General features: G+C 44.0%; 1 protein-coding gene across 2 annotated transcripts in view; it reads right to left on the bottom strand.

Moving 5' to 3' along the window:
- The window catches only part of DIXDC1 (DIX domain containing 1), a 231,373-nt gene that overhangs the window by 119,326 nt on the left and 84,431 nt on the right, over window positions 1–27,616 (bottom strand). For both annotated transcript variants that reach the window (XM_040325415.1, XM_040325416.1), the window contains exons 4-5: window positions 26,848–27,097; window positions 16,005–16,112 (exon numbers count right to left, since the gene is read on the bottom strand). In XM_040325415.1, the coding sequence (XP_040181349.1) occupies window positions 16,005–16,112; window positions 26,848–27,097 (358 nt within the window). The remainder of the gene's footprint in view (window positions 1–16,004; window positions 16,113–26,847; window positions 27,098–27,616) is intronic.

The raw sequence follows: 27,616 nt of genomic DNA, 5'->3' as shown, positions 1-27,616 counted from the left end.
TGCAGGTAGTTTCAGGTTAGGTAGTACATCTAGGTATATCACCTGGCCCTGCAAATTATTCCTATTTCTTCATCACTTACCATTTCACAAGCTTCCCACCCATGGTTGCCGTTCAAGCCTTTGGCATGGTAACCTCTGGATCCATACAGCTGTCTGAGCCCCACGTGGCTTATGAGCTACGTCCCCTCCAGATGTTGGAACGCCACGGCCGTTGCTGCTACCTGTTTACTGTGGCCGCCAACGCTGCCTTTACTCCATCACCTGGGTACCGTCTCTCCTCAGCAACAGGACGGAAGCCTTAGTTTTCCCATCCGCTGTCTCCATCCAATGTTCCTGTCTCCTGACAGCGTAGATCACACCTTCCTGGGCTCTTCTCATTGCAAGCCTCTTGCTCCATTACACACAGCACTTTCCCATAAGCCTCCAGCTTGTTTTTCTTCAGCTGTATGGCATTCTAGGCTCATGCAGATCGTGTCTCCATTCCAGCCGTAGAACAAATTAACTGCATCTTCTCAGAGGAGCCATTACAAAGCACCCATCCTTACACTAATCAGACCCATTCAGATCCCTTTTAGAGGCTCTCCTGTTTATTTGGAAGGCTGTCGGCTTTCCTCTTGCTGTCACCCTGAGCCGTGCAGAAAATTCCCACCCAGCATCACGGGAAGATGAATGCAAGCTCAGGATGGGGGGAGGGAGGGTCTCATTGTCCAATCGGCAACGGGAATGCCTTGGTACCCTGGGAATAAGTGTGATTTTTTTTTCTCTTTTGGCATATCCTATGTGAATTATTTATACACAACATATGCACCTCAGGAACATTGTTAAGTATAGAGAATTTCAGATACAATAAAAATCTACTTGTTATAGTAGTATATATAGATATATAGATATATATAGATATATATAGATAGATATAGATATACTACGACTATAACAAGTAGATAGATAGGTATATTTACAGTGTGTGTATATTTCTAGTTATAAGTATATATATATATATATATTTTTTTTTTTTTTATTTATAAATAGAAATATACACACACTGTAAATATATCTATCTACCTATATATATATAGATAGATAGATAGATAGATAGATAGATAGATAGATAGGTAGATATATTTACAGTGGCCCGGATTCAGAAAGATGAGCGCATCTTTCTTCCGGCGTAACGTATATCAGATTTGTTACGCCGCCGTAACTTTGGGCGCAATTTCCGTATGCAGAAAGAACTTGCGCCCTTAGTTACGGCGGCGTAACGTATGTGTTGCGGCGTAAGCCCGCCTAATTCAAATGGGGATGTTGGGGGCGTGTTTTATCTGAATTTCACTTGACCCCGCGTTTTTGGCGTCGTTTTTTAACGGCGCATGCGCCGTCCGTAAAATATCCCAGTGTGCATTGCGCCAAAGTACGCCGCAAGGACGTATTGGATTTGACGTGAACGTAAATGACGTCCAGCCCTATTGGCAAACGGCGTAAAATTTTCAAAACTTGGCACGGGAACGACGGCCATACTTAACATTAGCTACGCCTCATATAGCAAAGGTAACTATACGCCAAAAAAAGCCTAACGTAAACGACTTAAAATAATGCGCCGGTGGGACGTACGTTTCTGAATCGGCGTAAATACCTCATTAGCATATCCCTCGCGTAACTATACGGAAGCGCCACCTAGCGGCCAACGTTAATATGCAGCCTAAGATACGACGGTGTAAGACACTTACGCCAGTCGGATCTTAGGGAAATCTATGCGTAACTGATTCTCTGAATCAGGCGCATAGATACGACGGCCCACACTCAGAGATACACCGTCGTATATCGTTTCTGAATCCGGGCCAGTGTGTGTATATTTCTATTTTTATATATATATATATATATATATATATATATATATATATATATATATATATATATCTATATATATATATACACACACACAGTATCTCACAAAAATGAATACACCCCTCACATTTTTGTAAAAAATGTATTATATCTTTTCATGTGACAACACTGAAGAAAGGACACTTTGCTACAATGTAATGTAGTTAGTGTACAGCTTGTATAACAGTATAAATTTGCTGTCCCCTCAAAATAACTCAACACACAGCCATTAATGTCTATACCGCTGGCAACAAAAGTGAGTATGCCCAATTAGACATTTTCCCTCTCCGGTGTCATGTGACTCGTTAGTGTTACAAGGTCTCAGGTGTGAATGAGGGTCAGGTGTGTTAAATTTGGTGTTATCGCTCTCACTCTCTCATACTGGTCACTGAAAGTTCAACATGGCACCTCATGGCAAAGAATCCTGAGGATCTGAAAACTTTATTTTTTGCTCTACATAAAGATGACCTAGGCTAAAGGAAGATGGCCAAGACCGTGAAACTGAGCTGCAGCACGGTGGCCAAGACCATACAGCCGTTTAACAGGACAGGTTCCACTCAGAACAGGCCTCGCCATGGTCGACCAAAGAAGTCGAGTACACACGCTTGTCCGTCCCGAACCGGCTACGGTTACAGAGACATCTGTGCAGGTTTCTGCACAGATGTCAATCTAAATCTCGGGCCGAAATCACAAAAAGTTGTACAGAAACTACTTTTTAAAATCGGTGCAGCGTTGCAGATGCAACGTCGCACCAATTAGGACGGTGCCATTTCCGGCAAATGCCACCAATTTGACATGTCAAACCACACCCGTGTGAACCAGGGCTTAAAAAAATCAGGAAGTCACAAGCAGAAAGCAGAGCCTGTGTACGTAAGCAGATATGGCCACCCCCATGTACCCATACAATTACAAACCGTACCTTACCTGGCGTATATTCGAATCCTCAGCGAGTTTGCGCCGTAAGTTACGGCAGCGTAGTGCATTTCTGGCGGCGGATTTCAAATTGGGCGGGTTGGAGGCGGGTTTCATTTAAATGAAGCGCGTCCCCACGCCAAATAAACTGCGCATGCGTCGTCGCGAAAATACCCGCCGTGCATTGCGTTAAATGACGTCGCTAGGATGTAATTTTTTAATTTAGACGTGAGTTACGTCCATCCCTATTCACGGACGACTTACGCAAAAAAAATAAAAAATTCAAATTTCAACGCGAGAACGACGGCCATACTTAACATGGCAATTCTATCTATACGCCGAAAAATACCAGCTTTAACTATATGCCTGAAAAAGCCGACTACAGACGACGTTAGAAAATGCGACGGCCGCGCGTACGTTCGTGGATCGTCGTAAATCGCTAATTTGCATACCCGACGCGGAAAACAACGCGAACTCCACCCAGCGGGCGCCGAAGTATTGCACCTACGATCCGAAGGCGTACGAAGCCGTACGCCTGTCCGATCGAACCCAGAAGCCGTTGTATCTTGGTTTGAGGATTCAAACCAAAGATACGACGCGGGAAATTTGAAAGTACGCCGGCGTTATCAGTAGATACGCCGGCGTACTCTCACTGTGGATCTGGCCCTGTGTGTTTTCTGCAATACAAACCATACAAAGACCTAAGGACAAGGACAAGGCATGATAACACATATGCTCATACAACGTTACTATAGGGAAGCAGAAACAACCTTACACAAAACGCTGAGTCAAAAGCAAGCCAAATGCATGTGAAAATTCATGTAGTAGTGCACAGACCTCCATTAATACCATAGGTACATAAACAAATCTGCCAGGGGTTCTAGCCTTTATCTATTATACAAAAGAAAAATATTTAGAAGTGTCTGTGTTACTTTGACAGTTGACTTAACTTCCTGTATGGTGGAACTCTGTCAACGGTAGGGAAGTGAGGGGAAATCCCTCTTAACCACTTCAGCCCCGGACCTTATTGCTGGTCAATGACCGGGCCACTTTTTGCGATTCGGCACTGCGTCGCTTTAACTGACAATTGCGCGGTCGTGCGACGTGGCTCCCAAACAAAATTGGCGTCCTTTTTTTCCCACAAATAGAGCTTTCTTTTGGTGGTATTTGATCACCTCTGCGGTTTTTATTTTTTGCTCTATAAACAAAAATAGAGCGACAATTTTGAACAAAAAAATGAATATTTTTTACTTTTTGCTGCAATACATATCCCCAAAAATATATAGAAAAAAACTATTTTTTTCCTCAGTTTAGGCCGATACATATTCTTCTACATATACATATTTTTCGTAAATTTTTTTGCAATAAGCGTTTATTGATTGGTTTGCGCAAAAGTTATAGCGTCTACAAAATAGGGCATAGTTTTATGGCATTTTTATTAATATTTTTTTTTTACTAGTAATGGCGGCGATCAGCGATTTTTATCGGTACTGCGACCTTATGGCGGACACTTCAGACACTTTTGACACATTTTTGGGACCATTGGCATTTTTATAGCGATCAGTGCTACAAAAATGCATTGATTACTATAAAAATGCCACTGGCAGGGAAGGGGTTAACACTAGGGGGCGAGGAAGGGGTTAATTATGTTCCTTGTGTGTGTTCTAACTGAAGGGGGTGGACTGACTTGGGGAAATGACAGATCGTTGTTCATACATTGTTCAGGCATTTCTCCCCCTGACAAGACCGGGAGCTGTGTGTTTACACACACAGCTCCCAGGTTTTCGCTCTGTAACGAGCGATCGCAGGTGCCCGGCGGTGAGCGGGGGGGGGGGCGCGCACGCGCCCCTATTGGCTGAATCGCGAGATGACAAATAGCTACGTGATCTCGCGCAGCCAAGCCGTTCTTTATTATATGCCTTAACTGTGCTTTATCTTTTTTAATCCAGTTACCACCTACTATTTTTTTTCCGGGTGCAAAATAATCTTTTTCTTTTAAACCTATAAGAGGTGAGTTATAATCCTTATCTGTTTTTTTGTGTAGCGTATCCCAGATTTTAAGTGCGTTGCGTGTTACCTCATAAGTGTTCTCTTCTAGTGCTCTAAACTGTGGTGGGTTCCATATTATGTTCCCTAGTTTTACTTTGGCCAGTGCATTTTCTAACTTTACCCATCTTTTTTCCTGGTTGTCCCTGGCCCACTCGATGACCCCAGACAAAACCGCTGCTTCATAATATTTCCTAATGTCCGGGATCGCTAGACCCCCGTGTTTTTTTTCCTGTTTAAGGACGAGAAACGATATTCAATGTTTCCTATTATTCCATATATAGTTCATTAACAACTTTTTAAGTGCTCTCAGATAGTATTGCGGCAGAACAATTGGTAACATCTGAAATTTGTATAGAATCTTTGAGAGCAGAACCATTTTTAAGATATTAATTCGGCCTATCCAGGAGATTGGTCTATTTTTAACTCTTTTTATTTCGTTTTTAATTTCCTCAAGTAGTGGGATATAGTTTATTTCATATAATTTCTTATTTGAGTTGGCTAGTTTAATTCCTAAGTATTTGAGTTCCTTCCGCCAAGGAAAACCAAACTCTGCCTTCAATTGCCTTTTTTCAAAGTTACTAATGCTTACATTTAGGATCTCTGTCTTGTTGACATTAATTTTGAAATTAGATATATCCCTGTACTTTCTACAAATTTTTAAAAGGTTCGGGAGTGTTGATTTGGGGTTGACTATGTAAAACAAAACATCGTCCGCGAATGCTGACAGCTTATGTTCTTCTTCTTTAATTGTAATCCCTTTAACATCAGGGCTGTTGCGGATGCTGGCGAGGAGGGGCTCTAAGGACAGCACAAACCGGAGCGGCGAAAATTAAAGGACATTCTGATGCGTATCGCACTCCTGAACCCTGCATTGTGTGTGTGTGTGTAGCGCACACCATAACCCTGCACTTTGTAGCACAAGCCTGAATCCTTCACTTTGTAAATTCCTGTAAATAGCGCACCCCTCAGCTCTGCACTCCATGCATCCCCATACACCCCCTATGCTCGCTGCACACTCCATGCATTGCCCATACACCCCCTATACTCGTTGCATATTGCACTATATGCACAGATTACACTTTTATAGTTTTTATCAAATTTTTCATTTATATATTATTTATTGATATTTTTATGTTTTTACTGCTTTCTTTGAATTATTGTGGTGTACATTGTGGTGATAATTAGCTTTAGCACATTTTGTAGTTTTTTTGGGTATGGGACAATGTGCCTGACTGCATAGCCTGTTATCAATGTGTGACTGAGTTTTTGGATGGTTCTCTGGCTTCTTTGTGGCTGTTGACTTTTTATATTTAACTACCCCACTGACTTAGAGCCAGTTTACACTGGGGCGGGACGACTTCAGAGGCGACTTGCAAAATGACTTTTGTATAGAAGTCAATGCAAGTCGCCCCGAGTCGCCCCCGAAGTCGTACAAGAACCTTTTTCTAAATCGGAGCGACTTGCGTCGCTCCTATTAGAACAGTTCTGTTGAATACAATGAGACATGACTTGTCAGGCGGTTGAGTCTCCTGACGAGTCGCCCCAGTGTGAACCGGCTCTTAAAGCGGAGTTCCACCCAAAAGGGGAACTTCCGCTTAATCCACTCCTCGCCCCCTTACATTGCCATATTTGGCATGTCATTTTTTGGGGGGGGGAGTGAGGGCTTCAGGAGGAGTGGGACTTCCTGTCCCACTTCCTTCTTCCGCCGAGGGGCTGCAAAGGCGATACGTCTAATCGCCTTTTTGCAGCCCCTCCTGTAGTCGATCGCCTGGGACACGTGACAGGTCTCAGGCGATCTCCTGTCCAACCAGATGGCGCCGCTCGCGCATGCGCAGTGAGTGCCCGGCCGTGAAGCCGGAAGCTGTCACAGCCGGGTGCCCACAGTTAGGATGGAGACGCCGGCGGGATGTGGGGCATCCATAAATGAAAGGTGGAGAGCAAGGTCTCTAACATCCACCAACTCTGTGATTTCATCATGGAGGAGGGGAAGAGGACTCCAGTGGCAACCTGTGAAGCTTTGGGTTAACACCATGCCATGAAGCACAAAATCATAAATTATCTATATATATAAAACTCAACGTGTGTGTGTGTGTATGTATGTTCCAGCATCACGTCCAAACGGCTAAAGATATTAACATGAAACTTGGCACACATGTTACTTATATGTCAGCAACAAACATAGGATAGGTGGTTTAACCCTTACCCACCCCCATTTGCCATGGTCGGGGTTTTTCTTTAAAGTCCCATTCAACTCTATGGGAAATACATGTTACTTCATAACTTCCAAACGGCTGTAGATATTTCGATAACACTTGGTCACATGTTACTTATATGTCCACTTAAACTATAGGATAGTTAATTTGTCCCTTAACTACCCCCATTTGTGAGGGTCGGGGTTTTTGTTTAAAGTCCCATGCAAATCAATGGGAAATGTATGTTCCCACATAACTTCTGTACGCCTGGAGATATTTCAATAATACCTGGTACACATATTACTTATATGCCAAAATAAAAATATATGACAGTTAAATTAACCCTTACCTACACCCTTATATAAAAGATGGGTATATTTATATTACTATGATTTTCCTCCCCAAAAGGTTAAGATAGAAAGACCGGGCAACGCCGGGTATTCAGCTAGTAATATAATAAAAAACTATAAATAATTATAACAAATAATAAAATAATAATAAAATGTATTCAATAATGTATTTAACCACTTAAGGACCAGCCCATGTACATATACGTCCACAATATGGCACGTACAGGCACATGGGCGTATGGGTACGTCCTCCCCTATTAGCGGGTGGGGGGTCCGATCGGGACCCCCCCCGCTACATGCGGAGGTCGGGTCCGCTCGGGGAGCGATCCGGGACCACGGCGCGGCTATTTGTTTATAGCCGCTCCGTCGCGATCGCTCCCCGGAGCTGAAGAACGAGGAGAGCCGTGTGTAAACACGGCTTCCCCGTCCTTCACTATGGCGGCGCATCGATCGCGTCATTCCCTTTATAGGGAAGACACGATCGATGACGTCATTCCTACAGCCACACCCCCAAACAGTTGTAAACACATACACAGTGATCCCTAACTCCTACAGCGCCGCCTGTGGTTAACTCCCAAACTGCAACTGTCATTTTCACAATAAAGAATGCAATTTAAATGCATTTTTTGCTGTGAAAATGACAATGGTCCCAAAAATGTGTCAAAATTGTCCGAAGTGTCCGCCATAATGTCGCAGTCACGAAAAAAATTGCTGATCGCCGCCATTAGTAGTAAAAAAATAAAAAAAAATAAAAATGCAATAAAACTATCCCCTATTTTGTAAACACTATAAATTTTGCGCAAACCAATCGATAAACGCTTATTGCGATTTTTTTTACTAAAAATAGGTAGAAGAATACGTATCGGCCTAAACTGAGGAAAAAAAATGTTTTTATATATGTTTTTGGGGGATATTTATTACAGCAAAAAGTAAAAAATATTGCTTTTTTTTCAAAATTGTTGCTCTATTTTTGTTTATAGCGCAAAAACTAAAAACCGCAGATGTGATCAAATACCACCAAAAGAAAGCTCTATTTGTGGGGAAAAAAGGACGCCAATTTTGTTTGGGAGCCACGTCGCACGACCGCGCAATTGTCTGTTAAAGCGACGCAGTCCCGAACTGTAAAAACCCCTTGGGTCTTTAGGCTGCATATTGGTCCGGGGCTTAAGTGGTTAAATCAAAAACACTGAAATCTGCTCAGTTGCAGAATTGTCGCTGTCGTTACTTTCAGTGTCTGATGAGAAATTTCCCCACAAATCACTATCGCTGAATTCTGCAAGTGTTCTTATTTACTATCGCCAGTTTTGACGTAAAGGGACGCTTTTGGTTGCTATGAACATTCTCTAGTTTACAGGCAGAAAGAACAGTATATATAATATAAAACTGCATGCAGGACACTGGACAAACCACTAGGGACAAAAGGGATGTGAAATGATTTGATACAGTAATGTTACCTGTAATACTAGAAAAGCAAAAATTTCTGGGGAAATTGTGTGACGTGTTCTTGCCTCCACCAATACTCCTGTCTGGCGACAGTGCCCCTGGAGATGTAAATGTGATCCAACAGTGTGTCGATCCATTTCCCCATCAAAAACTGCCCCCATCAAAAACTGCCCCCATCAAAAACTGCCCCCATCAAAAACTGCCCCCATCAAAACTGCACCATCAAAACGGCACCATTCTATTGCCCCATCAAAACTGCTCTGTCAAAAACTGCCCCCATCAACCACGATTGATGGGGGCTATGGACAGTTGCTATGGACTGGTTGCTATGGATGGTTGCTATGGACTGGTTGCTATGGACTGCTTGCTATGGATGGTTGCAATGGACTGGTTGCTATGGATGGTTGCTATGGACTGGTTGCTATGGACTGGTTGCTATGGACTGGTTGCTATGGTCTGGTTGCTATGGACTGGTTGCTATGGAGGGTTGCTATGAACTGTTGCTATGGACTGGTTGCTGTGGACGGTTGCTATGGATTGCTTGCTATGGATGGTTGCTATGGAGGGTTTCTATGGACTGGCTGCTATGGGCTGGTTGCTATGGACTGGCTGCTATGGACTGGTTGTGATGGACTGGTTGCTATGGAGGGTTTCTATGGACTGGTTGCTATGGATTGCTTGCTATGGTTTGGTTGCTATGGACTGGTTGCTATGGACTGGTTCCTATTGATGGTTTCTTTGGACTGGTTGCTATGGATGGTTGCTATATGCTGAGTATGCTAGTATGCAGAAGTTACGCAGAGCCATAAAAACTGAGCCAATTCCCCTCAGCGTTGTGTGGGAGGAGCTACAATTCCCCTCAGAGCTGTGTACAAGGAGCTAGAATTCCCCTCAGCATTGCCAGGAAACCAATGTTTATGCTGGCTCTAAGCACAGACCAGAATTTTTTTGCTTCTCCTGAATACTTGTCATTCTTCAAACTGTTGTATTTTAAAAACTATAAATCGTACAGCGAAGAGCTGTGAGAATCACAAGACCCAGATCTACAGTTTGATGCATAGTATGTCTCTGAAATATTAAAATTGAAGGCACAGTCGCAGTTTAAATATTGCCCTTCAAATTTTAGGTGTCTAGACTGTAATTTCAATGGATGTCAATGGATGGCGTGAGTTGCAAACAAATGGTCATATTGTAAAAACGATCAGGATTATGGCTTAGCCGTGGACATGTGTAGTGGCAGCAGGGATAGCTAAACGTTTTGATATACAATTTGTGTAGGTCGGCTTGTAAATGAGGGTGTGGTGGTAGTTTAGAAATCATGTCCTGATTTTTCAGTTTTTGTCATCTCACACTCTAGTTTCGCGATTCATTCCTATGGGACAAATTTTGCTGCAAAAACAACAATATTTCGTGAACAATTTGGTATATTACTTGTCTATGTAGTGTAAAAACTGTGGGAGGAGTTAGGGTGGTAAATTTGGCTATAATAAGAATAAGAATAATATATATGTGAGATAACAGTAAGTGCTCTTGCTATGCAAGAACACTTAATTACAGTGTACTGTATGTGTTTTTTTTTTTTTCACTTTTTGAATTTGGCGCCGGGCTTTGTTCCCGTGCATCACAACGCTCGCAGGGAACGGAGCCCGGCACACAGTGCATTAGGCGGAGAACACAGCCCGCACGCACAGTGGGAAGACATTGCAGGATCCTGGGGACAAGGTAAGTAACTTTCCCAGGATACTGTGATGCGATCCAGAGTGTGGCTCGGGGGTTACCACTTTTGGTAGTGAAAATATACCCCAATCCACACTCGGAATTACCGCCAGGGAGGGTAAGGCAGTGCAGGAAAATAATGATGGCCACACAAAATATTGACACCTTGGGTCCAATTTGGAAATTTTCACTTAGGGGTGTACTCAATTTTGTTGCCAGCAGTTTAGACATTAATGGCTGCGTGTTGAGTTATTTTGAGGGGAAATTTACACTGTTAGGCTTCATGTACATGGATGTTTTTACAACCTCTACTGAACAATTTAACTTGACAGATAGTAACCCACGTTTAAAACGTCCATTTTGCCATGTTTACATTCTGCGTTTTAGTGGCCTTTTGCCATGTTTGCGTTTAGAAGCATTTTTTTTTAACCACTTAAGCCCCGGACCATTTTGCAGCTAAATGCCCAGGCCAGGTTTTGCGATTCGGCACTGCGTCGCTTTAACAGACAATTGCGCGGTCGTGCGACGTGGCTCCCATACAAAATTGGCATCCTTTTTTCCCCACAAATAGAGCTTTCTTTTGGTGGTATTCGATCACCTCTGCGGTTTTTATTTTTTGCAAAATAAATAAAAATAGAGCGACAATTTTGAAAAAAATTCAATATTTTTTACTTTTTGCTATAATAAATATCCCCTAAAAACATATATAATTTTTTTTTTTCCCTCAGTTTAGGCCGAATTTTTTTTACTACTAATGGCGGCGATCAGTGATTTTTTTCGTGACTGCGACATTATGGCGGACACTTCGGACAATTTTGACACATTTTTGGGACCATTGTCATTTTCACAGCAAAAAATGCATTTAAATTGCATTGTTTATTGTGAAAATGACAGTTGCAGTTTGGGAGTTAACCACAGGGGGCGCTGTAGGAGTTAGGGTTCACCTAGTGTGTGTTTACAACTGTAGGGGGGTGTGGTTGTAGGACTGACGTCATCGATCGAGTCTCCCTTATATAAGGGATCACTCGATCGATGCAGCCGCCACAGTGAAGCACGGGGAAGCCGTGTTTACATACGGCTCTCCCCGTTCTTCAGCTCCGGGGAGCGATCGCGACGTAGCGGCTATAAACGAATAGCCGTGCCGTCGTCCCGGATCGCTCCCCGCGGGTATCCGACCGCCGCATGTAGCGGGGGGGTCCCGATCGGACCCCCGACACGCGGAAAGGCAGGGACGTACATGTACGCCCATATGCCTGTACATGCCGTTCTGTGGACGTACATATACATGCGGCGGTCGGCAAGTGGTTAAATAGCCAAAAATTTTAAACGCCTGTAAACGAAAAGTGGTAACTCGCGTTTAGAAGCGTTTGGCACTTGAAATGCCTCTAAAATCAGCTTCTGAACCCATTTTTTTGCATCCAAAAAAAGCCTCTAAACGCAGCTGCCTAGAAGCGATTGTAAACGACCCTGTGTACATGGACTGATAAGATAACAGAGGAGAGTTCAGGAGCAGTTGAAAAAAATGCCCAACTGCTCCTAAACGTTTTTTTGGCAGCAGTGTACATGAGGCCTTATACAAGCTGTACATCCACTACTTTACACTGTAGCAAAGTGTAATTTCTTAAGTGTTGTCACATGAAAAGATAGAATAAAATATTTACAAAAATGTGAGGGGTGTACTCACTTTTGTGAAATAATTAGTAAATAGAGTCCACCTGTGTGTAATTTTAATCTCAGTATATATACAGCTGTTCTGCGAAACCCTGAGAGGTTTCTTACAGAGGCGTCCCTAGGGGGGGGCCAGAGGGGGCCCTGACCCCCCCAACATCATGCTGTGCCCCACCATGTGCCCCCCCACATTTTTGTATTTTGCTCCCCGAGAGGGAGAGCGTCTCCAGTCAGCTCTGCGGGGGATTCCTCCCCCTCCCTGTGCTCGCCGACACTGCATAATGCGAGCGCTCACACAACCAGATATTATAGCCTGGGCCGTGTTTAAGTGTGTGCACTGCAGACTGCAGTACACTGTAATCACTGAACTACATTATCTCCATCCCTTTCCCCCCCATCTGTCTCCCTCCCCCTCTCCTGTTCTTTCAAAACATTCACAATTTACTTTCACTTTCAGTCAGGCAGATAATATACGGTGCAAATTTCTTTCCTGCATCCACAGATTGCAGGAAAGAAACTTGCATGATTCCCCCATCAACAGACAGTGGTGACAGGGGAATATCCCTCCTGCCCAGCAATTATATTCTCCCGACAAACAGTGATTATCACCAGTGACTATACAGCAACCACTAGTGATAATTATAAGAGAATCTGCTCATTAATGGTTCAAATCTCAGCCAGTTTCTGCTGAACCAGCTGAGATTTAAACTGTCTATGGCTGGTCTTAGCTCATAGGCAGCCCATACATTGATTAGCACTGTGGAGTGTCGGCTTCCTGGCGTGATCGGGCATGTGGGATTTCAAACACATCCAAGCCCATCTCTATTGGTTGTAGACAGTTGAGCTTCCTGCAGGTTGCTTAGCAGCAGTGGACCCTTCTCTGACAAGCTGATCGGGATGCAATCCAGGTGATGCTCCCAGTCAAATCCTAGTCATAAATATCAGTGATTTAATTTTATTGATCAAAGCCCACACTTTACAGGCATAGAGCCCACATGGCTGCTGATCATATGGTTGATTATATTTATGTGGTTGTACTCTTGATGCTAATAAATACTGTGTTTATTAGATCTGACTGGGAGCATCACCTGGATCACATGCCGATCAGCATGTCAACAGAGAAGGTTATACAGCATTACTGCTGCTAGGTGACCAGCTGGGGGCTCGGCTCTCCATAACCAATAGTGCCAGCCTTCCCCTGCATGCACCCATAATGTCACCAGCACTAGGTCCTAATAGACTGCCACCGCTGCCAAGGAGACAGACGCCAGACCAGCGCTGTAAATAGCAGGGACAGGACAGCTGGGGATCCCCACTGTGGCAGAACACCAGGGCCCGGTGGCAAGACATCCTTTGCAACCCTGATAGTTCTCCCACTGCTTTGAACCCTTATATTTTCTTGGTGTGCTGGTGACATATATCTCTTGGGGCCCCAGTATAGTAGGAAGGGAGCTCACTGCAGAACATGTGAAAGGGCCCATAGTGGGATCGTAGTAAAGGGCCCCAGGAGATATATATATATATATATATATATATAATTGCATTTTATAGTTGGCCCCCCTACTTTTGTCCCTGTCCCCCCATGTGCCCCCCCTAAATATGAAAGCTGGAGACGCCACTGGTTTCTTAGAGAACCTTAGTGAACAAACATCATCATGACAGCCAAGGAACACACCAGACAGGTCAGGGATAAAGTTGTGAAAAAGTTTTAAGTAGGGTTAGGTTATAAAAAAAATATAAAAAGAATGAATGCTGCGCTGCTAATATGGTAAGTGTGTGTAAATCATTACTGACATGATAAGGTAAACAATTATACACATCACAAGAAAAAGTGCTTATGTGCTAAAAAATACAAAAGTGAGATAGTGCACAGAAATATATAAAGTCCATATAGCTGTGATCAGCTAGAAGATGATTGAACGTAACAAATCTTCATATAAGCACCGAATTGTGTTGGAAAGAAAATCCACAATAAGTGTAAGACAGCTGATTGAAGCACCTCCACCTCAAGTAAATATTCTGCTTACCGAACACCAATTAATAAATCACATGTAGTACTGATAGGTAACCTCCGTTCCCCAGCTAGGTTCTTCCACACCAGATGGAAACAATGGATAGTCCTTAGCCAGAACGCACTCATGCGTTGAACCCAGGAGTGAAGACAAGAAGGGCAAACATAGAGTAGTACTGCATGAAGACATTTAAGGTCACTGGCAGAAATCATTCACCACAAGCAAGGAATCAATTAGTATTTACTTTATGTTCCCAGGATGCTCCCACTCTCACACTAGTTCAGTTGGCAGGAATATCCCAAGCTTTGAACATCTCACAGAGCACTGTTCAATCCATCATTGGAAAATGCAAAGAGTATGACACAACCTACCAAGACATGGCTGTCCACCTAAACTGACAGGCCGGGCAAGGGGAGCATTAATCAGAGAAGCAGCCAAAAGGCTCATGATAACCATGGAGGAGCTGCAGAGAATCTGTCCACAGGACAACTATTAGTCGTGCACTCCACAAATCTGGCCTTAAGGCCCCTTTCACATTGGAGCGGGAGCCGCGGTGGCAGCGCTATACCGCCGGGATTGCCGCGGGAATTGGCCGCTAGCGGTGCGGTATTAACCCCCGCTAGCGGCCGATAAAGGGTTAATACCGCCCGCAATGCGCCTCTGCAGAGGCGCATTGCGGGCGGTATTGCCGCGGTTTTCCATTGTTTTAAATGGGAAGGAGCGGTGAAGGAGCGGTATACATGCCGCTCCTCTCACCGCTCCAAAGATGCTGCTGACAGGAGATTTTTTTTCTCTCCCGCCAGCGCATCGCCTCAGTGTGAAAGCCCTCGGGCTTTCACATTGAGTAGAAAGTGAAGGAGTTTTTCAGGCGGTATAGCAGCGCTATTTTTAGCGCTGTACCGCCTGAAAAACTCCTCAGTGTGAAAGGGGTCTTATGCAAGAGTGGCAAGAAGAAAGCCATTGTTGAAGAAAAGCCATATGAAGTCCAGTTTGCAGTTTGTGAGAAGCCATGCAGGGGACACAGCAAACATGCGGAAGAAGGTGCTCTGGTCAGATAAGACCAACATTTTGGCCTAAAAGCAAAATGCTATGTGAGGCGGAAAACTAACACTGAACACACCATCCCCACCGTTAAACATGGTGGTGGCAGAATCATGTTGTGGGGATAATTTTCTTCAGAACTTTTTCTGTTTGGTCTATTACTGTAATATTATAATAACTGAACGTTGTGTGTGGCACTTTGATTATGTTAGAGGCTAAACTCGAGGCCTCCTATATTAAGTAAATTGACCAACCCTGTTCTAAGGTTATCACTGAATGTTCTCAACACTGAGCAACAGGAATTGGGGGGGTGCTTTATACATTTGTATCAACAGCGACCTCCAGTCTACGGCTGTCTTCTGAAGCATTTCCACATTCTCCGACAATCTCCCATAGCATGTTCGCAGTCTCTGACTATCGTTTGGTGCATATCTACCGTCTCTGACAGGTGCCCATAGCATTATTTTCACAGAATTTTAAATTGCTGCCCTTTGGTGATGTCAGGAGCTGCATTTGGAACCCTATATATATAAGTAAGTTGACCACCCCTGATCTAATAGCATCTATACACATGTAAAGTACAGTGCATAGCCAACCTCATTAAATGAAGAATACTTGTTCCCAATTGCTGATCGCTAAATGCAGTAACCCTTATCAGCCAATCAGAATCCAACCACTGGTTTACATTTAAAAACAAATGTTCTATTACTGCAGAAATCAATATAAAAGCACAAGCCTACCCGGATGACTCAGAAGGAGATGCACTCCCTTTATGACCTTCATATTGCTTCACCATAGCCCGCACACTCCAGTATGGGTTCCCGATCTCTTCTTCCACACTGTTGTTTCTAGGAAGCAATGTCAATAAGAGGTTATTCATTGTAATACATTCAAATCAAAAGACAAACCTAGTCCTCATAGGCACAGCATAACCCCTCAGGATTTTGAGGACAGACCAGGTGAGTATTTAAAAAGTATTATTTATTGAAAACAAAAATAATACAATCAATTGTAGTACAATAATACAGGCATGACTATAAATGCCCTCTTGTTTTAAGTAGTGGTGCAACGGATTGTCATCGATCCGCGATCCGAACCGAAGATATTGATCCGAACCGCACACGTGTGATCCACGGATTGATTTCTGGAAAAAAAAGTTGTGTGCATGTTCAGTCCACACACAGCATGGTCATGGCGAGTGGAGGAACGGAGGAGCTTGAACGCCCCGCGTCATTTAAATCCCCTGTATGAGAGCATTTTGGCTTCCCTGTCAAATATAATGATGAAGGAAAGAGGTTAGTGGATAAAACCGTGATGGTGTGTAGGCACTGTGGCACAAAAAAGCCATATGACAGTGGAAACACATCAAGCATGGCCACGCATGAAGCGACATCACCCTGGTGTTTCACTGACAGGAGTGAAAATGAAAACGAAAGCTGCTCAACAACCGCTCATCAGCGCAGCATTTAAGCAGCCCCTTGTTGCATAATCAGACCGGGCTAAAGCCATCACAAACGCCATCGGTGTGTTTATAGGTGCAGACATGAGGCCATATTCGGTTGTGCAAAACGAGGGCTTAAGGACCGGACCAATATGCTGCTACATGACCCAAGGGGTTTTTACAATTCGGCACTGCGTCGCTTTAACAGACAATTGCGCAGTCGTGCGACGTGGCTCCCAAACAAAATTGGCGTCCTTTTTTCCCCACAAATAGAGCTTTCTTTTGGTGGTATTTGATCACCTCTGCGGTTTTTATTTTTTGCGCTATAAACAAAAATAGAGCGACAATTTTGAAAAAAATGCAATATTTTTTACTTTTTGCTATAATAAATATCCCCCAAAAACATATATAACATTTTTTTTTCCCTCAGTTTAGGCCGATACGTATTCTTCTACCTATTTTTGGTAAAAAAAATCGCAATAAGCGTTTATCGATTGGTTTGCACAAAATTTATAGCGTTTACAAAATAGGGGATAGTTTTATTGCATTTTTATAAAAAAAAATTTTTTTTACTACTAATTGCGGCGATCAGCGATTTTTTTCGTGACTGCGACATTATGGCGGACACTTCGGACAATTTTGACACATTTTTGGGACCATTGTCATTTTCACAGCAAAAAATGCATTTAAATTGCATTGTTTATTGTGAAAATGACAGTTGCAGTTTGGGAGTTAACCACAGGGGGCGCTGTAGGATTTAGTGTTCACCTAGTGTGTGTTTACAACTGTAGGGGGGTGTGGCTGTAGGAATGACGTCATCGATCGAGTCTCCCTATATAAGGGATCACTCGATCGATGCAGCTATAAGGGATCACTCGATCGAGTCTCCCTATATAAGGGATCACTCGATCGATACGGCTCTCCCCGTTCTTCAGTTCCGGGGAGCGATCGCGACGGAGCGGCTATAAACGAATAGCCGCGCCGTCGTCCCGGATCGCTCCCCGAGGGAATCCAACCGCCGCATGTAGCATGGGGGGTCCCGACCGGACCCCCCACCCGCTAGAAGGCAAGGACGTACAGGTACGCCAATGTGCCTGTACGTGCCATTCTGCCGACGTATATATATATGCGGCGGTCGGGAAGGGGTTAAACACATGCTGAAAGTGCTTGAGCCACGTTACAACATTTTTTATTTGCTGATCCGAAAAATTATCCGATCCGTGACTCTGATCCGAGAAACGATCCGAACCGTACGTTTTTTGATCCGTTGCACCCCTAGTATGAAGGGCTGTTGCACGTAGCTGTAGGAGATGACGCCTGACATGTTTAAGACCCCTAGGTCCTTCTTCATAGGCTGAATGTCATCTAAAGCATACATACGTCTATAAAGTGAACATATTTAAACATTAGTATAATAGTACAATTTTAACATTGATCGACCTATTGCATGGAATTGAACATCCATGCAAGTACAAAAAAATGGGCATGGAAGACTTGCAACTGCAGATTGCATTAAGAGTAACTTCAGGGAACAACTGAAACCATTAAACTGCTAATGATATCCAGAAATATTACAAATGTGCATAAAGCTGTCTTCTACTGTATCTGTAGAATAATGGGATTGTTACCTTACCCATAAAACCCCCTTTTTATAGAATACATCATAGGACAAATAAGAGTTAATTCTTTCATCACTGAGTTATGCGTCACCGCTAGGTGACTGGACACTGGCAAACAGCAAAACTTGACTCAGGCCCCGTACACACGACCGGGTCTCTCGGCAAAAACCAGCAAGAAACTTGCTGTTTTTTTTTTTTTTTTTTGCCGAGGAAACCGGTCGTGTGTAAATTTTTCAATGAGGTAACTGTCGAGGAACTCGACGAGCCAAAAAGAGAGCATGTCTTCTTTTTCCTCGACGGGAATGGAGAAACTTGGCTCGTCGAGTTCCTCGACAGCCTAACAAGGAACTCAACGAGCAAAACGATGTGTTTCGCCCGTCGAGATCCTCGGTCGTGTGTACGAGGCCTCAGTCCTGTATTATCTGCATGGAATGGAGGTTTTTGCTGGCAGAGCTAGAAGAAGGCCCTGCATAAAATACATACCTAAAGCACTCACATTTAGATTTGTACAAATTATCTAATGGCTTTCACGTGTTAAACCTGTTTATATACTGTAAAGTCTGCAGATCTGTGCAGCCATGGACACAGATGTGTCCTAATACTTTTTTTTTTACGCAGCTAAATGCAGCACACATTTTTACTTGTAGATGCAGCTGTGTGTATTGCGCCTCATTGATTACTATAGTGCTGTATTTAGATGCATACAATACTGTATGTTGTACAGATCCAAATGCAGTGTTTTTGATGCCCATGTAAGTGAGCCTTAAATCATACGTCACAGGACTATTGGGATGACCAAAATCAATCCCACGAGGAGCAGGCAAAAGCAAACAGCTAGCAGGCACACAAAATAACAACAGGAACAAACAGAGGAATAAACTGAGAAAATCCCTATGAGGCAACTTGGAGGACCTGCCGACAAAGACTGGCACCCCCTTGGGTTGTGACTAAGCACAAGATGTGCGAAACATGTTAACCTTCTATTCATTCCTTTGACTGCATCTGTATAAATTACACTAAAGACGTTTTTATTGGTATCCTGTTGCGGTGTGTGGCTGCCTATTCCAAGTGTCCTTGGTGCCCCCTATGACCTGGACACCCACCTTGTAAAATCTAGCACAAGTGCGGAGAAGACCAGGCCTTAAGATCTGAGAAACCAAGGCCTGATGCTGGAAAGTCCACAAAGCACCATTACACTTCTAGTTGGGTAAGCCTTCACAGAAAGGGAGGTACCATCCAGAGTAATGATCTGCTGAATACACCTAGCAATTGTGGATCAAAAGGCAGCCTGTACCTTTCGGGAACCCCCAGGTAACAGAAACAGAGTGGCTGCAAGAAAAACAAAACTCACTACATCCAGCCAGTGGAGAGCAATATCTTTAGGATGCTTCAGTGTCAGACAACAGGAAGGCAACACTATGTCCTGACTTAAATGAAACACTGAGACCACCCTTAGGAGAAAGGAGTTCTAAAGCCTTAATACAAAGGACAACATCAGCTTGAGGTTCCATGGAGTCAACAGAGAGTGTTATCAAAGGCTCAAATTGTATTAGGCCCCTTCCACATGGGGACGGATCTGCCAGCGGAGCTCACCAGCTCAGCGGGAGATCTCTCTTTTGAGTCGGCGGATGACAGGTCCCTCTCTGCTCAATGAGCGGGGAGGGGCCTGCCAAGCTCCGCTGCTTGTCTATGGAGAGATCGGATGAAAACGGACAGCATGTCTGTTTTCATCAGATCTCACCCAATCCGATCCGCCAGGACGGATGGTGACATATCGCCATCCGTCTAATTTTAGCGAATTGGATCGGATGTTAGCGGACATCGTCACCGCTGGCATCCGATGCTCCATAGACAAGCATGGAGCGACCTATATGGTCCTACAAGAAAAACCGAAATGGAAAGCTCGCACACCTAGTGCATTACCAGAGATAATTTAATAGTATTTTTTTTTTGTATAAAAGTGGGTACTCACAAAATGCAACTGACAAAAGGCCATAAACCCAGTGCATGGACATCCACAGAACACGGGGTACAGCTAACGCGTTTTGGAGCGCACCCCCTTCCTCAGATCTAGGCTAGACCTGAACAGTCTGGCAGTGTGAAAGGGGCCTTACATTCAGCCAGTGGGTTGAACTAAAAAAAAAAATGACCCGAATCCCGCCCCCCATCCACACACTCGATGTGAATGGGGAAATCCTCCCCTCTGAGTTAGTTAATGTATTCTGACAGTAGGGAGACTTACCTGCTGTCGGAATACACTGATTAGTGCTGCTGGCTAAAGCCTGCTGCCATTAATCAATCGTGAACAACCCGAATGCATGGCTGTACAGAAGTCGACGAGCCTGCCCACACATGAATTGAAATTCAGCTGGTTCCTGCTGAAAAAAATGAATGTTGATCCATGTATGGCTGGCTTAAGTGAGAAATCTGTGTATTTATGAGCTGCTTATTGACTTTATGTTAAGAAAGGGTACTAAACTTCATCAATCACACCTGAGATTCCTAACCAAGATAAACATATATGGAAGACAATGAACTGATCACCTTGGAATAACACTGTGCTGCTTATCTATCGGAGAACAAAGTGACCAGGCAGCCAGACAGCAAAGCACGAAGCATCTGCATGGGACACTGAATGCCTGTGCAAGTATGTTAGTGTAAATCAGAGCACTGATGATAGCTCGGAATCCAATAATTTACTAGGGCTGTATCATTTTTCAGCATGGATGTGTGTGGTTTTCTCTATTGATAAATTAAAACACTTGGCTCTACATAACACAGCATGGTATTGGAAAGTAATAAAACTAATTACTCATTAAAGTATTATTGATCTCCCATGGTCACATCAACCATAATGGCTTCTGTATGCAGTATGTATAATTTAGAGTCCCAAGTGTAACGCCACCCTATTAACTTTGCACTAAGTACAACTACTATAGTTGCTTCTTTCCCAGTCAACTCTCTTCGTTTCTTCCTTCTTCCTGAATATCCTCTCACTTCCTGCAGCCTTGCTCTCCACGGTGGTTGCGGAGTTGCGCCACCTAGTGGTACTTCCTGGTTCGCTCCTGTGCGGCCTATTTAAACTCCCAACACTGACAGAATGGTGTTCCTCTATTGCTGACAGAACACCACTGTCAGCTGGGCTTCCAGACTCACCTTTACTGAGCTCCGGCTTCCTGAACTGGACCACCAGGACTTCACACGGCACAGCCGCTCTCATCAACCAGGTCCAAGCTCCCAGGACGCACATCTATGCCCAGCTATCTGCAACCGCAAGTGCTCTGCTATAGAAATCAATTACTATGCTCTGCTCTCCATGCTTGTCGCTTTGCTTTCAAGCCTGTGCTCATTGCTAAAGTACTAAGGAGTTTCCCTCAAGATTGAACTGCAGCTCACATGTTATGCTCACTGCTTTAGTTACCAATTACCTGCTTGCTACTATGCCTGTGTTTGTTACTGACCTCTAGTGTGCAGTCCCAGTACTGCGGCTACACCTATCCCAATACCTGTTCTATACCATTAATACCAAGATTTATTTTAATGTTGCTTATGCTGGAATAAGCACTATTTACTTTACTGAGGCTGTGATGATAGAACCCAAACTCTTAACTGAGTTAAGAGTGAAACCTGGGTTCGAACCTAAAAAGTGAGGTATGGACTCCAGAGAGAGAGCGATATCATTTTGCCCCTGTACAAATCATAAGTAAGACCTCATCTGGAATATGCAGTTCAGTTTTGGGCACCAGTTCTCAAAAAGGATATCGGGGAACTGGAGAAAGTGCAGAGAAGTGAAAACCATACTGATAAGAGGCATGGAGGAGCTCAGCTATGAGGAAAAATTAGAGGAACTGAATTTATTCACTCTTGAGAAGAGGAGAATAAGGGGGGATATGATCAACATGTACAAATATATAAGGGGTCCCTAGAGTGAACTTGGTGTTGAGTTATTCACTTTACATTCAAACACAAAAGACAAGGGGGCACTCTTTACGTCTAGAGGAAAAGAGATTTAATTTCCGAATACGGAAAGGTTTCTTCACATTAAAGCCTCGTACACACGACCGGTTTTCTCGGCAAAAACCAGCAAGAAAACTGCTTCTTGCCGAGAAAACCGTTGGTGTGTACGAGGCTTTCAGGTTTGTCGTCTGGAAATCTGGGCAGAATCTCAACGAGAAAAAAAAAGAACCTGCTCTCTTTTTTCTCGTTGAGATTCTTATCGGCTTGTTTCCCGACGAGAAACCCGAGAGTATGTATACTTACCTGTCGCCGTGGAAACCCGCGCATTCTCAAAATTACTTTGACGCATGCGCGGTAGCTTCCACGACATAGGTAGGGTGAAGCAAGATGGCGGCGACGGCATCAAATGTGTCGTCGTACGCAATGACGTCACCGAGTTCTTGCCTTTCAAGAGAACCGCGGTTCTTTTGAAAGGTCAGTGTGTACACTCGGGCGACAAGAGATTCTTGCCAAGAATCTCGTCCTGACGAGATTCTTGCTTGTGTGTACAGGGCCTAAGAGCTGTGAAAATGTGGAATAGACTCCCCTCCCAGAGGTGGTTCTGGCCAGCTCAGTAGATTGTTTTAAGAAAGGCCTGGATACTTTTCTAAATGTACATAATATAACCGAGTACTGACATTTATAGGTAAAGTTGATCCAGGGAAAATCCGATTGCCTCTCGGGGGATCAGGAAGGAATTTTTTTTCCCTGTTGTAGCAAATTGGATCATGCTCTGCTGTTTTTTTTTGCCTTCCTCTGGATCAACTGTGAGTATAGATTTGGGTATATGGGATTGTATGATTTTTTTTTTTTTTTTTTTTTATGGTTGAACTGGATGGACTTGTGTCTTTTTTCAACCTGACTAACTATGTAACTATGCTGCGTTAATAAGTGATAAATCTAAACAATAGACATTATACATTTAAATTAAAAAATATTAGAATAATTCCATGTGATAATATAACAAAGTGCCATGTGCAAAAATAAAGTGCAGGGAACCAAGAAAATTGACAGTCCACTTATATAGTGCAGAAAATCCCAGTATTTAAATCAAACAATACTCCATTATTTGTGACTGGTAATCACAAGATTCATGTGTAGATGACTGCAGTGAAAATTATCCACCACCATAGGGGGTTGAATGCGCTTATTAAGGCTTGTGGACTCAAACAGGCCGAAATGTATATATCAATGAGAGAACACTTAGGTAGCAGCTTCCTAGGGGACAATCCAAATGGCAGCTTCCAGCTAACATATTGGGAATGCGAGAATTTTTGCGTGCAAATGCGTAAAATTGCACCAACGCATATGTGTGGAAATATGCGTAAATACATACCAAAAAAAAAAAGGCTAAAAAAATAGATGGTCAAACAGGAGTATTGTGTGCAAGAAGCCTAAGCCCTGGTTCACACTGGTGCGTTTTGACATGCGATTTGACTTGGCACCATCCTAATCGGTGCAACGACGAATCTGCAGCTTTCAAAAAGTCGTTTCTGTACTACATTTTGCGATTTCAGGCGATTTCAGGCCGCAGTTTACATTGACATCTGTGCAGAAATGTCTCTGAAATCGCAGCCGAAATCGGGACTGACATGCGGGATTGAAATCATGCGAGTTCAGCTGAACTTGCACGGCTTCACTCCCACAGCACAGTGTGAACCTGGGCTACAGGAGAGACCAGGTAAGGCAGAATATAAGAAGATTAAGGCCCGAATTCACAAAGCACTTACGCCGACGTATCTCGAGATACGCCGCGTAAGTGTAACTATGCGCCGTCGTATCTGTGCGCCGTGCCCACAATCTGAGATACGCCTAAAAATAGGCTTCCTACGACCGACGTAACTTGCCTACGCCGTCGTATCGTGGGCGCATATTTACGCTGGGCACATTTTCCGCTCCCATTGATTTTCTATGCACATATGCAAATGAGGGAGATACGCCGATTCACGAACGTAGTTGCTCCCGGCGCATAACATACGCGGTTTGCGTAAGTCGTAAGTCCGGCGTAAAGTTATTCCCCATATAGGAGGCGCAACTCATGCAAAGGTATGGACCAGGGAACACAAGCCGTCGTATCTTTTGTCGTTTACGTTGTACGTGAATATGACTAGGCGTAGGTTACGCTCACGTCTTAGGCAGTGATTCGACGTATCTTAGGCAGTTGTTTTGACGTGGTTCTGAGCATGCGCACTGGGATTCGGCCACAGCATGTGCCGTTCGTTTTAAGTACTTCTATGGCGATTGGCCTATCATTTGCATGGGGTCACGCCTCATTAGCATGGCTCACGCCCACTTCCACCGGGTGCCCACAGTTACAATAGAGGCGCCGGCGAAGAGGGGGGGGGGAGACGAGCGAAGCTTCGGGCTGCGCGCCGCTGGACTGTGGAACAGGTAAGTGTCTGTTTTTTAAAAGCCAGCAGCTACACTTTTTGTAGCTGCTGACTTTTAACCTCTTCCCACCCTGCGGCCGTATACTATATACGGGCGCAAGGTGGGTCTGTCCTGCCGGGAGGCCGTCTATATACGGCCGTGCGCCCCCCGCGTCACACAGGTGCCGATGCGCGTACCTGGCGGCCGCGATGTCCGCCAGGCACCCGCGATCGGCAGGCACAGAGCCAGGGACGTGGAGCTCTGTGTTTACACACAGAGCTCCACGTCCTGTCAGGGAGAGGAGACCAATGGTGTGTCCCTTGTACATAGGGACAACCATCGGTCACCTCCCCCAGTCAGTCCCCCTCCCCCCACAGTAAGAATCACTCCCAGGGTACATATTTAACCTCTTGATGCCCCCTAGTGTTAACCCCTTCCCTGCCAGTCACATTTATACAGTAACCAGTGCATTTTTATAGCAGTGTTCGCTGTATAAATGTGAATGGTCCCAAAAATGTTTCAAAACTGTCCGATGTGTTTCCGCCGTAATATCGCAGTCGTGACAAAAATCGCAGATCACCTCCATTACTAGTAAAAAAAAAAAGTAATAATTCTATCCCCTATTTTGTAGGCGTTATAATGTTTGCGCAAACCAATCACTATACGCTTATTGCGATTTATTTTTTACCAGAAATATGTACGGACTAAACTGAAAAAAAAATTGTGTTTTTTTTTAAAAAACTAAAAAATATTGGCCCGGATTCACAGACACTGGCGCATATTTATGCCACTGTAGCTTATCTCCTTTACGCTACGCCGACGCAGCGCAGAGAGGCAAGCACTGAATTCACATAGCACTTCCTCCCAAATCTGCGCTGGGTTTCTCAGGCATAAGTCGGCGTAAGTGGGTGTGGCCAGGCTAATGAGGCGTGACCCCATGCAAATGATGGACCGAGCGCCAGACAGATACGTATCGCCAACTGCGCATGCGCTGTCCCGTGGGCGCATCTCAGTGCGCATGCTCACAATCACGTCGGAACTGCCTAAGATACGTCTGATCACTGCCCACGGCGTGAACGTAACCTACGCCCAGCCCTATTCACGTACAACGTAAACTACGTAAAATATGCCAGCTTGTGTTCCCTTTGCATGGATGCTGCTGAGTTACAACTCCTTTATGGGGCATAACTTTGCGCCGGACGTATGACTTTACGCGCACTGCGTCGGACGGACGTATGTTCGTGAATCGGCGTATCTCCCTCATTTGCATACGTGAATAGAAAATCAGTGGGAGCGCCAAATACGTCCAGCGTAAATATGCGCCCACTCTACCCCGGCGTAGGCAAGTTACGTCGGTCGGATGAAGCCTATTTTCAGGCGCATATTTGCACTTACGCAGCGTATCTCGTGATATCCGGGCCATTGTGTTTTTTTCCAAATTGTCGCTCTTTTTTTGTTTATAGCGCAAAAAATAAAAACCGCAAAGGTGATCAAATACCACCAAAAGAAAGCTCTATTTGTGGGGAAAAAAAGGACACCAATTTTGTTTGGGTGCCACGTCCCACAACCGCGCAATTGTTATTCAAAGCGTGACAGTGCCGAAAGCTGAAATTTCGCGTGGGTAGGAAGGGGGTATATGTGCCCAGTAAGCAAGTGGTTAATAAACATAAAAAAGGGCTGGAACTCCTCTTTAACTTTCACTGTTTGCTGGATATAATTAGCAGTTTCCTGATTGATTTAATTAGTTTCCTGTAAATTTGCAGGCCAAACATTCTGAGGCCTCGTACACACGACCGAGGAACTCGGCGGGCGAAACATTGTTTTCCTCGTCGAGTTCTTGTTAGGCTTGTCGAGGAACTCGACGAGCCAATTTTCTCCATTCCCGTCGAGGAAAAAGAGAACATGCTCTCTTTTTGGCTCGACGAGTTCCTCGACAGTTTCCTCGATGAAAAATGTACACACGACCGGTTTCCTCGGCAAAAAAACTCTCCCACCAAACTGGTCGTGTGTACGAGGCCTGACTGTAGATATTCAATAGGAAAACCAAACACAATGCATATTAATTGGCATATTTAAAGAAACTAAATTATCTGTAAACTGTCATTCAATTTCTAACATCATCATGTACACAGAGTTTATTGCTTATGGTCCGCATACCTCTGTCTGTAGCGGGAAATATCTCGTCCTGAGAGCGACATGTCCAGCCGAACATCAGCAAGAGCAGCGGCTGCACCCTGGGCCATTGCTGTAGTAGACTGAGGGCGATGATTGGCAGAGAAATTGGACTGGCCCTTTCCAGTTGCTCCCTGCACATTGTGGTTGACGGATCGTCCTGACACAGGTTTAAAATGGGCTGCCAGTGTCAGAATAATTCTCATAATCGATTTTAAATTTCCATCAGCTATATCTGGGGAAAAATAAAGAAAATAGGTATAATCTTAGGTTACCTTCTGAGAAAAAAAGCATGTCAAAATGATCAAGAGATATTGGGGTGGATTCACTAGGGGCAAAGAGGCTGTACATTCTGCAAATTACATTTGCTCTACATTTGCTCCAGAGCTTGGTAAAAGAGAGGAAGCTCTGCTGACTTCCATCAGCCAATCATGAGTAAGCAGAAATGCTTTTTTTTTTTTTTACATGCATGTGATTGGGCATTCTTTTTAAAAGTGAAGCTTCATTTCATTAATTAAGCTCTGGAGCAACTGCACATTCAGAGTGTACAGTCTATTTGCCTTTAGTAAATCAACCCTAAATAGTGATAAAACTATATTTAAATGTCCCTGCTACCTAAAAAAGATGCATTTGGTCCTGCCTTTCCTGACCTCTCCTGGAACCACACTGCAAATGAAAGACAAAACTAAGGGTCTATCAATATATATATATAAAAAAAATGAATGTCACAAGCATTAGCCTAGACATGACGAGA

Source organism: Rana temporaria, chromosome 10, assembly GCF_905171775.1.
Source record: "Rana temporaria chromosome 10, aRanTem1.1, whole genome shotgun sequence".
In the NCBI taxonomy this organism is placed as follows: Eukaryota; Metazoa; Chordata; class Amphibia; order Anura; family Ranidae; genus Rana; species Rana temporaria.
This window is presented reverse-complemented; position numbering and strand designations above follow the sequence as displayed.